The sequence below is a fragment of the Amblyomma mixtum genome, chromosome 3 (genome assembly GCF_055824585.1).
Source record: "Amblyomma mixtum isolate Tamu chromosome 3, ASM5582458v1, whole genome shotgun sequence".
Classification (NCBI taxonomy): Eukaryota; Metazoa; Arthropoda; class Arachnida; order Ixodida; family Ixodidae; genus Amblyomma; species Amblyomma mixtum.
In genome coordinates, this window is record NC_143014.1 from 253,078,055 (window position 1) to 253,090,489 (window position 12,435).

A 12,435-nucleotide genomic window follows, 5' to 3' on the forward strand; every position below is an offset into this window, starting at 1 on the left:
AGATATACTTTCCGACAGGTTGCATACCTGATGTCTTGAGCGTGGTACTCGATCTTCTTTGAGTGACCCCTGGCCGCTGTGAAAGTGCTGTAAAACGTGTTTTTAATACATGCGGATGTTTTAACCCCACATGGCCTGCGAAAAGAGATAGTAATCGCGATGGATCAACATAAGAGCCGCGAGTTCGCTAAAATGCCTGCCCAAAAAACTAAATAAAAGAAATAGTAATCTACAGCGACTACAAGTTCAATGGCACACTAAGGAGCAACTGGGCAGGTAAGCGCCGAGAGCTTCATAGTTATCTACAAGCCTTACTTGCATAGCATTGCTTGACGTCACCGGAAACCGGCTTGGCGGTAGCGGCGTTGTGAGAGGGCTTCAGAGAAACTCGCGCTTAAAGGAATATTTGGAAGAAGCACTGCATTTGCTGGAACGCCACTACCCGCAGGCCAGATCATATGTGATGCAAAGTCGTGTGAGTCGCTGCCTTTAGAAATTGCCATCTTGGACTGTGTAGTTGGAATGGCGCCTGACCTGAAGTTCCACACCAGTGGCAAGATGGAGATATCGAGCCTAGTATGTGTCAGTTTTGCGTTTTGCTCTCTCATTACTTGCTGCCAGGCAAATACAGCAGAGGCATCAAACAGAGGTCCAACCTTGCTGGACACGATTAAAATGGCTTTGGGCAAGGCTATGGACAACGGCTCTCCCGAAATGATGAAGAAGCTCCTGTACGCCGATTTGTCAAGCAATTGCAGCTTGGGGCTTTTCAAGCTCATGAAAGGCATACGCAACCTCGACCCATGGGCCTTGCGCTGTAAGTAAACACACATATTTTGATGGCGATGAATTCCTTCCTTGTCGCGGCGGTATCTGCACCAAACTGTGGGTGTTTGAAAGTAACTCGCTGCTGCCCGTCTTGATATTTACGGCTGGAGCTGGACGGGTTTTACCGTAAACAGAACAAGCATGAAGACAGAAAACGCAATACCTCAAATGTTGCGCTTGTTCCTGTCTGTGTGTTTCTTCGATATGCGGTAAATACCTGATAATGAAAACAATTTTTCAAGCCGCAGGATGTAAGCCATTGCTTTTGGCTTTTTACTTTATTTGCGCGTTATGCAGTAATAAGCCATTGCTCCACGTGATTTGAGATATGTTTCACAGCTGTGGTGTTTATAGCTGCCGGTGCTGCTACACTGCTGATCTTTTCAAAGCACACGATGAGGAGTACGTTTAAATAATTCATGATATCCTATGCGAGGTTATGCTACCAGACAGGCACTAAGTGAAAGGATAACGGACGACATCAATCTGCCAGTAAAGTGAAATCGTTAAGAAAAATATAAGCCATTCCTGTGAGCGTGCACGTTTGTATTGAAAACTTAGAAGGCGTCAAGTGCCTAGATTATTCGTTTTTTTTTTCGAATTCCTGTAGCATGCCTGTCTTACGAAATATTCCCTTGAAATTTCTAACTCGATTAGCGTAATTACGCATGCTAAGCAGAGATTATTATCTTTGAACAGCTTCCCGTGTGACGCAGCTGTTACTTACGGCGTTTCTTCTGCCAGCGATAAAGAGCATTGGGCGAAGCTGACAACTGTTCCCCTTTCTCTTGCGGCTAGCGTGACCATAAAAAACACAATATGCTACAGTGGTGTCACGCCTGTATGGTATTTTAGCAGGGATCATCATCTTTCATGCGTAATTATGAGTGTCAATTTCTTAATTGTTCACCTAATATCTCGTAACATGGGCGTGTTGCAAAATTTATATAAAGTGTAATAGCCGAAAAATACGACCGCCTCTAATATGAACGTGCCTGCTAATGGCAGGGACGGAAGCTTATTAAGTAACTCTATTTAATCAAGGAAGGAGTGGCGACAATTATGTGCGTCTGATCGCATAACCTACGTGCAGAAGCGCGCTCAAGCACTGCTCATCTTCCGTTGTCAAAAAAAAAAACACACCCTTAAAACTGAATTTCCAATGGCCCGTATTTTTCGATAACACGATTTATGAGTTCTCTTGTCGATAAAGCGCACGCGATTTGCAATCCAAGTGATGCTCCTTCTCGCGCTGTTAACCTGTTGTACGAATCGCTTGAAGGTATCGAAAGGTATCGAATGCACCGTTGCTGTTTACAACAATGCTCGTTGCTGTACGCTGTAAATACTTCTACTAAACCACATTTCTTCTTCTGAAATGCAGTTTTCTGAAGCGTTGGGAAGCCTTTGACATCACATCTGCGCAAACATGTTTTTTTAACGCTATAGCGTTAAGAACCCCGTTCAGCGCAAAACTCAGCGTCGTCGTCGTTGGTGGCGGCGGCGCGAGCAAAAAATTCCGAGAGGACCAACCTAGGTGGCCAACGGAGAGAACCAACCTAGGTATTTCATTGCAGTGGCGTTCACCAGCGTAGGTAAACGCGTGTCAGATATGACTCTGGGGATATTATCTTTAAAGTGTATAAGTTCTCAACAATATACTGTGCAATCTAGCTACAGCACAGAACCTCAGATTCATCAGCAGCCGCTCTCTTATTGGCGGTGGGGGTGAGGAAGACGCTTCTCCGATCTCGTCTGCAGCATTGTATACGTACACCAAGAATTTACCTCCTTCTCCATGAACGGAGCAAAGTAGTCGCATCAGTTCAGGAGCCTCTCAAACACACGAAGGACAAAGAAAAGCAGGCTGTGTCCGAAAAACCATTGAGGGAACACAAAAAAATCCTTTCAGTGCCATTTGACGGCGGTCACTAGTATAGCTCTGTACTACTTGTGTTTATTTCTATGTTCACATGTATACGTACGATAACAGAGCGGTCACACTAAAGTAGTTGTGTTGGGTTGGGTTTTACGCCACATAGGCATCTGAGGTTATCATGTGCCAAACGCAAGGTTAGCGTATTTGCGTTGAGTGACAGAAGTAGAATGATTTAGGATCTTAAAAATTTTGCAGAAGCTCTGCTTGCTTTAAAAACGCGCAAACACTGGAAATTTCAGCTAGAGTTTTTTCTCCCTTGAATCGCCTAGGACGAAACAGAATATGTGCATCGTAAGAATGTGGGAAAACACTTTTTATGTAGTATCTCGAGTTAACTGCACGAGCATAAGATATGGATTGCGACCGCCATATTTCCGCATAGTTCACAAGTCAGCTTGCCCTGTTTTGTCAGAATTAAGTTGTGTAAAGTGTGTGCGTCCGGAAGGACGACGCCATAGTCACTTGAACAAGGCGTTACTAGGTGTGTTCACTGCTTGCATTCCTCTAAGACTGGTTTTATCAGGTGTAGCTTGTCATATGCTTGATTACTACATGTGGACTACCATTTATACCTCAGTTTTCTGGGTAGTAGCTTCATCCAATTTTACTAGGCATGCTTATTTTTTTCGATTACCTTGTTGCGAGTTTGTGCAGCGCATACGTTTGCTCTCTCATTGTCATCACTTTCTGCGTGGCTCGTAACCCCGGATAATTTTTAGTTATATCCTTTCGTTATGATTCTCGGTATATTGAGCACTGCATTCCCCTGTGAAGATATGTCTGCATTTATGGAGTGTAGTAATGTTAGTACACTAAGGAAATCAGTGTGGATAATACTGTTCTCGATGTTGTCGGTAATTATTTTCTTCAAAGTTACTAACTCTGCATAACACTCGGCTTAATATATTTGCGTGAACGGAAGAAAAACTGTTTTTTCTCAGTGTCTCTCCACTACTGTACTTCCTACGTAAACTGCAGTTTTCGAACCACCGTGTAAAACTGGGTAGAGCTATCATATTTTTTCTTTTAGTGTGGGGTTTTCTTGTATGCAATGCTCTGTTGGTGTTTTGTTGAACTGCGTAGAGTGAGATCACAGGCTGTCAGCAAACCGCACCATGCGGCCAATCGGTCGTGGCTCTGTGCAATCTCCGGTAGTGTCCAATATACAAAGTTCACCGCACATCTCTTCCAACCGCATAAGCAATGGTCTCGCTGCTTGGTGTTGGTTGGGTAATATTATTCCAGGAAGACAACTTGCGACGACCGGATAACATAACGGTTTTGTTCGCTACCAATTTCTAAAAAAATATATCTAGATGTGAGTGCTGTTCCTCTAATTTCCAATCACGGCTCATTTTCAACCACATGAAGGCTGACTACAGGGGACGTTCAATATGGTCCCACGTTAGGCGCGGACCTAGATAATTAACGGGATCTCTGTGCTCTCGTAGTCTAGAAAGGGCGTACGAGATAACAATAAATGTGTAGAAGGCATACTTTATTGGACCCCCATCATTTCCTTAAGGACATATTAAAGATGTTCACAGCTCGGGAAGTCTAGACTTTCAAGTTGAATATGTGCATCAGGAGCGTGAGTTTTTTTTATAAAATGTTATGCCTAAAAATTTGTGTTCATGTTTTACTGGAAATAAGGTTTATTTATGTGCAGGATGGCACCGATCTCCAAGCTTGTTTGAGCGAGAAAAGAACAGCAACTGTTTTTTTTCAGGGAGAAATTTAAATTTAAATTAACTTCTGTCAGCCCAATTCGCTAGTTGGTTTAATGTAAGATATATCTGTGCATTGTGCAGTTTCTCTTAAATGTTGATAGGCGGGAAAATGTGCTTGAAATTTGAAAGTTAAGAACATCGAGGGAATAAATTAGGGACTGGGGAATTACTTTAGCTAGGAAATCGTTTTTACGATACACAGTGTATTACCTAAAATGCGCCCTTTGTTACCCAATTCTCCGGAACGAATTTTCTTGACAGGGTTGAACCCATACGTACCTGAAATGATCGGCCAAACAGGAAATCTTTCAAGCAGTTCGGTATCCTACGGCGGATACCTAGGTCTGAGAGGTCGCGGAGTATCCTAAACATGCATGTGGTGTCGCAAACCTTCTCCATGCCAAAGAAAACTGCTAGTGTTGTTTATGCATGAACGCTTCTCGGACTGTGTTCTCAAGGCGGGCGTAAGTCGGAAAAATCTCAAAAATTTTAAATGGAAACATAAAAAGAATTTAGCCGGCTTCGGGGTTCGAAGCGATGCCCTCTGCGTGCCAGGCGGGCACGCAACGCAATGGCGACGAAGGATTTTTTTTTATTTTTGCCTGTTGCGACAGGTACAGAAGCACCCCAACCGTGCCGTTAGGTATGGCGTCAAAATTTATTTTAATTTTCTCGATAACATCCACCACTTCAATGACTTCATGACAGAACTCTTGGTTCCTGAGGATGTCACGCGGCTTACATATATTTCAACAAAATAACTGCACACAGGACGCTGCCAGGATTACAGTTTCTGACTGCCATTCAAAACCGCCATATCGCATGCAAGCCAAGAAGAAACAGCACATCATATAGAATCAGCTTCTTATTAACAGCGAGAAACCGAATACCTATGGATGTGAACCGGAGGCCTGTTTTTAAGGGTACGTTGCAGGACGTTCCAAAACAATACAGTGTCCCAGCAATCGCGAAATAGATGTTCGACCCTCCCTGGGTTTCTACATAGGAGGCAATTAGTCCCCCATGGCAGAAACACACCCCTTTCTCGTAGCCGAGGACCTTTGTAGCCAAGGCATGTTAGAGGGGCACCCAGTGAACGCGCGGTGGTGTGTATGTCTTATTAACGTATGCTTGGGATGTACACTGATATTAGAGTAATGAATGAAAAACAAGTATAAATGTGCTACTTAGGCGTCAAAAATTGCGCGGAATTAAAAGGCGGTGTTACGGTGCTTCATTTCACTGAAACAAATGGCGTGTATGAGTATGTTCTGGCGCAGTATTCGCGCAGTGTGACCTAGATAGTGACTGGTAACCGGTAATTGTGAATGGCGATTGGCAATCGGTAATGTGATCGATAATTGTGATTGAAATCGATGACCGTGATTGATAATGTAATTGAATTGTGGCCGGTAGTTGGTGGCAAATGAGAATGAAGGGGAATAAATGAAAAAAAAGGAGTAGAAGCGCCATCGCACCTACTGTAAAGGCGAAGCTTAAGCGCCCTACTAAATATTTAAATGCAAACTGGTGCACGCGAATAAGTGGACGGGATTCTAGGATAAACATTAAGTTAATATTCAGAGCAGTTTCGGAAGATTTCGCGAGGGAACTAGTCAGTGCTATGGGCCTATAATTACGAGAGGAGGTTGGCAGCTGGCCAGGTTTCAAGAATAGTGTAATCGCGGCTTTTTTTCCGCCGTCAGGTGTTTTTCCTGATGCCCCTTTTTTGTTAAGAAATCTTAAGAGTGCGTCTATAGCAAGTTGTGAGAGATGGGCTAGTATTTGATGATGTATTTCATCACGGCCGGGTGCAGTATTTTTTCCAGTGGACCGTAGTGCTTGGATTTCTGCTTTTTGGAAGGCTTAGTATTTCCAGTGTATTTTTGTGCTTTAAAAATAGATGTGTGCAATGCAAGGAACAAGACAGGCTATAGAAATGTTCTTGTTCATCAATACTTGTTTGGGTACGAGGGTGATGGTGTAGGTTTGGTTTACGGGGTTTTTGTCCCAAAGCGACTGAGGCTGTGAGGGACACCGTAGTAGAGGGCTCAGAAAATTTCGACCACCTGGATGGAAATTCGTGCACTGACATCACACAGTACACGGGTCTCTAGCATTTCGCTTCCATCGAAAAGCGACCCTCACGGCCGCGATCGAATCCGCGTCCTTCGGGTCAGCAGCAGAGCACCATAACCACTGAGCCACCACAGCGGCTGTACCAGGGTGAGTCAGAAAAGGAATCGTGAAAGGAGCCGCCATCATGTATACGAACTTGGTGTCGCAATTTCTGTATGTGATTAAGCAGTTTGATTAATTTTGCTGTTTTCCCAGCGTCGCGACCGGTATGCGTTGCTTCAGCTTTCGCCTTTTAAAATTCATAACAATTTTTTTTGTTACGTGTTTTCGAAAACTTCCCTAGGCTTCATTTTCTTTCGTTTTTGCTTTTCTACGCTCCTGCGTGTACCAAACTTTGTAGTTTCGTCGTATCAATCCAAGCAATGAGGAATAGCTAGGTCCGTAGCAGCTATGATGCTGGTCGTAAATATTTATTTGAGTTCGTAGAGGAAAAAATAATCGGAAAACATTTCATCCGGACTGCCCTTTTCTAGAAACAGTGACCAGTCGACTTAGTGGAGCTTCCAACGGCGTCACACTGAAGTAGTCATTGCAGTATGTTTCAAAGGCGCAATTTAAAATGCTTGCTGTGTCTATTGCTGCCTAGGTGCGTAACTATGCTGTGAGAGCGCTGTTTTGTTTAAAAAGACGACCGGGTTGCCCCTGTTGCTTCTTCCACAAAGCATATCAAAAACTGTCTTGAGGTGACTTTACCACATTTCAAGGTAAAATAAAGCGGCAGATTTGAGAGTAGCGATCACAAAGTGCATCACGCCCACTACTTATGTTAAGTGCAGTCATTCTCAAAGCAAACATAAGAGCTGGAATCAAGATAGCATTCAGTTCGCTTCGAGACACAAGCTCTGTTACAGTTACTGTAAGGACATTCTTCTTGAGCAATGTTTCCACCTAATTACGCTCATAGCCGTTTTCAGTCAGGCGCTGTGTTTGGCAATTGTTTTGTCCTCGATGCTAAATATTTAGGCTTCAGCAGCCTACGTGCTGGGTAATGATTTAACCTTCGGTCATTTAAATAGAGACAAGAGAAACTGAACTGCGGCGCACCGCCACGGGACAGCAAAAACGAACGTAAGAAGGAGAAGGAATGAACTGTTTGTTTTTATAGATTTTTGAAAACAAAAATCTTAAGAAGGTTTAGACAGAGTCACAATTTAGTCGGTCGTGATGTAAAATGATATATAATTTTAGACCACTGGAAGGAAAATGAACTAGTGAACATTCTCCTTACTCAGGTAAAGCGGCACCCTCGGTGGAGGTGCAGTTTTTGTTTGGTATTTAGATGGCAAAAGCTGACAAAAACAGAGAAAAAGTTTGTTCTCCACGTTTTTCGAATTTGGCTGTAAACTGAAGCAGATAGTGAAGGCTATAGCTGCAATGTCACCATAACTTTTAAAAAGTGCAGAACACTAAAAGAGACTGACTGAAATGCCGGCCGCCTTCATTTCGATAGGAGGCTGAGGCTGAGGTCGGCCAGCGGCAGGGCCAGCCTTCCTCTCTGGACTGCTAATTAGTTCTTCACATGAGCTACAGTTGAGACTACAAGCTCACGGATTGCGTCGAAATACGTGACAATTGTATGTGCCCAAGGGGCGTGCCAGAACCAGTCGTATAAACAGCTACCAAGTTTTCCCTGTTGTTTCTCGAGGAGTAGAAAGTATTTAGGACACACCATGGTGTAAGGATATATTCTTACACCCTGGTGCGAACTGTCGCCGTATGTGGCCCAGTTTGCCACCGCGAGGACATCTGAAAAGCCGGGAAGCCTTTTTCAGTAACTATTCCTTACCTTTGCAGGAAGAAGTATTAATTCTGTACAGTAGTCTGGCAGCAATGACATTTTAAGTGATGCGAATAATACCACCTTACCTTGCGTCGTGTTCAAGATAACACATGATATAGCCAAGTGGGTGACCACGAACACCACACAAACGATAAGAATCTGAAGATGACAGTCCAGTTTCGTGGCTGAAAAAGTTGTCTGAAGCTGATGCACTGCATATATTATAATTTGACGAAACATTCTCCGCCAGCACTGCCTCAGTGTTCGACTTAAGAGCGTTAGCTATGGGAGCTTGAACTGTTTACATCAGTGTGCTCAGCACACGGGCAGAAGGCCAAATACAAACATCCGCGGATGTTTCCTTTCCAGAAACATCTCTCCTAAGACACAAGCATTGCCACCTACCCCATGGATTTTGCACTACTATTGCGATTTACAGCCACCTTCGCTATATCCGGTAATTTCCTCGTTATATCACTCAATAAATTTAATCAACGTGCATCACAATAGGACGAATCGCTTGACACCATCAGGAACCCCCTGCGACTAACGGTTCGGCCGTAATGGCCTTCTGAAGGTTCTCGGATGCACGGTTTGGGGGGGGGGGGGCATTGCTGCGAATCCCACACATATTTTGGGCTTGATCTCAATTAGTAATTTTATCCTTAGGAACATGTAGAGTCATTTGACGCCACTTGGAACATTCCGTGCCAAACGGGTGTCCCCCAAATTTTATGCAAATGGTGGTCTCAGGGGGGGGGGGTGTCCCACCTCAATGGCCGGTATACTGGCACATACGCGTACATAACGGATCGCAAGTGTGGGGATCAATTGATATAGTTCTGCGATGTGACGTGTGGTCACGTGGTTACTGTTTTGGTCAATTTGACCTTCACTGCAGACAGACGCGTCCTTGACAAGCGCAAGTAATAAGAGCTGAAGGTCTTAAAAATCGAGAGGCATAAATATATTCAACCCCCTCACTACGTGTCGACCAGAAGGAACCCCGAAAACAAGATTCGTGAATGTAAGTACAAGACTAATTACATGACATTGTCCTTTCATCCGAAAACAATCACTGTATCGAACGCGCTTCCAGCGCCTGTGGCGGCCGCTAGAAGCAGATGTTTTTTCTCTTTACTGAACAAAATGTAATTTTGCTCTTCTTGAATAGTTTTTGCTTTTGCACATAAGGATTATTTGCACTTTTATTGTTTTCATTTGTTGTAACTGTTGTGGCCGAAGCGATGAGGCAAAGTCAGAGTGACGAGCAACGTAGACGCTTTATTGGCACGCCCATGTCGAGCCGAGAATGCCGAACGCCAGCGGAGCCCAGCGCTTTTTTAGCGCTGAGCGACACGCTATCAATGCCACGTCACACGCGATTCGCATGACACCACAGTAACTGTATAACCTGATGTTATCCAGCGATAGTCACGTGCGCTAGTATTCTGTTTTCCTCAGTTAAGGTCTTGCCGTCTTGCTTTTCACTTTGCTGTAGTCATGTTTGCGTTTCATGCTGCACTAGCAGTTGAACTGTCACCAGTATACAGGCCTACAAAAGCATATGCAAACATCAGGCTTGGCACCATTCAGTATTCCTAGGTTTCACGCATTAGTTTGTTAGTTGTGCCATGAAAGTGAGCGATGGTTCAAGATAGCCGCATTCACCCTCTTTTTCTTCGTTCCTTCTTCCTGGTGATCATGCCCGTAGTCATTCCCATAATTATTCAGAGTCCTTAAGTATAGCTACCCATAACTCTGCAATGTAATCGCGTTGAACCTGTAATGGTAAGCTAGTATACCACGTTTTTTTTTGGTAAAATGTCAATGCCAGAACTGTATAAACATTCCCTCAAATCTTTTTTTCCTAGAAGAGCCACATCTTCGCTGCATAGCCTGGATGAATGACATGTTTCCAGTTGACTTATGCACTGAAATGGCAGGTTAAAGCCTAATCCAGAGAGTGCTTGTTTTTTTCTCTATTGCCTTTACATGCACAATAAAAATAGTAGCGGCAATATACACGACATTTCTGCCTAAATCTCCGTGCCTTCAATTACTTCGCAAGGCAGCAATACGCTCTTCGCAGAAATTATTTAATTTCAAAAACATGTAACATAACAAGGGAAAAAAATTTAATACTTTGTGATCAGGTTGGTTGGTTTATGTCGTCGTACGCCACCCTGATATCTTAAAGGCGCTCTGAAAATATGGCAGTGGCTTAGCTCAGCTAGACCAGGATATACTTAGCGAAAGCAGTTTCGTCGAATGACATTTCGGTAGCGACGTCGCATTTCGGCTGGCGAAGTGAGCAGAGGCGAACGCAACGACGAGTCAAGCGGTGTGACGTCATACCAAACGGCGGCGGCAGCTCCGCGACGAGGCGCGCGGTATGACATAATGGGCCTCTTCGATTAACCGCGCTCGGGCAGCCCGCTGGCGGCCCGCAAGTTCGTCTCTGACAGGAAAACGCATCACGGTCACGTGGGCTGGCGGCCACCGAAACCAGCCTGCCGGCAATCACGGCGGCAAGCAACTCGCGGATCACGGAGGGCAGATGCTCTCTCTAGCTTCGCGTTCTGCGTCTCATTGCTACGCACCCGTACGGTAGAAATAGGCATATTGGTATCGAAAACAACGACTTGCAGTTATTGAGGGCTGCGTGCCGCAGACTGCAGAACAAGCAGCTGATCAAGCTCGCACTCGTATACATCGGCGACGACAACGCGAGCGTGTGCCTTCGGTGCACAGTGTGCTGTGTAAGCTTCAAGAAATCCTCAAAAGCATGCGATGAGCAATCGCAATTTAACGTGTTTCAGTGGACACCACATAGGGCGGAAAAACTGCCCGTGCGTTGTTTATCAAACGACAAGCCGTACTCTCGGATTATTATTGCGTGTTTCCTTACTACGCAGTAAGTATGTATGACTGGTATGACCACTGACGATCGACCCTGCATGGTGATTGACTCTGCTGTGGTCGTTGCAATCTATACGCTCGTAACCTGCTTCCTGTAAGCTGTAAGCAGAAAAGAATCGGCATACGTTTCGTTCAACTGCAGTCTGACGGCCGCCGGATTTTGCTGAGGGCAAGGAATGCACGCATAATCTCGACAAAAGCGCATATCAGCTTGTTGAACGTCCACCTAGAACAAGCGGGTGCACTGTATAAATTTAGCTGCGCATCGTATCTGTAATGATAAAGCTTTATAGCAGAGAACTGGCACTGGAATGAAAGGCGCTACAATAAAGCCCTGCGTGTCGGCGCCTCACGTTCCGCGTGTATTTGCATGACGATCAGCGCTAAGAGCTCATTTTTATAACTTTTATTTAATGAGCCAAACGCGAGAAGATGCATGCCTGCGGTACTTCTCAGATATGTTGAACATGTGTGGCAGAAGGCCCGAGCATGAAGCTGTACAACAGTTGGCGACGACAGAATCAGCACTTGGTCGGCTGCTGTAATGCCGACAACTGTGTGGCCACATACATGCCCGCAGAGATGCCTCGAGCAATGTGCTCGTGAGGGCTTTTAATAAAGGACAGGTTTCAGTCAAGCGTTTTTCAAAGCATCTCCACTTTTGCACTGCGCCAAACGCAATGAAGACCATATATACGCTCCCGTATCGCGCTCAACCAACACTTCGTAAAACACGTTCAGCACATGCATATACAGGGTGTTTCACCTAAGACTTTCTGCAATTTTTAAAAGTAAGCTATTTGAATTAGATGCGCGCTTTTTCTGGCATAGCATTGCCAGTGGTGTAGTACATTATAATGCAGCTAAGACGTGCTAACTAGCAGGCTTGTTAACCAATATTTAATAGTTAACTTTTAAACTATTACCGTTGGGCTCCTTAATTATTGAGAGGCATGTAGCCCACCGTACGTAATGTCGATATCCGTTTTTAGAATTTCGAGAACGCGATTATCCTCGGCGCTGTGGCCCAACAAATTTTGGCTATCTCGACGAGTTAGGTTCACTGGAGAGGTTGCTTTGCCTGCAAGGTTCTCAAA

At 44.5% G+C, this 12,435-nt stretch overlaps 1 protein-coding gene across 1 annotated transcript in view; it reads left to right on the forward strand.

Moving 5' to 3' along the window:
- The first annotated feature begins 522 nt into the window (after nucleotides 1-522).
- The window catches only part of LOC149354387 (uncharacterized), a 35,226-nt gene continuing 23,313 nt past the window's right edge, over nucleotides 523-12,435 (forward strand). Inside the window, exon 1 of the mRNA XM_089575972.1 lies at nucleotides 523-817. Coding sequence (XP_089432098.1) covers nucleotides 523-817 — 295 coding nt within the window. The remainder of the gene's footprint in view (nucleotides 818-12,435) is intronic.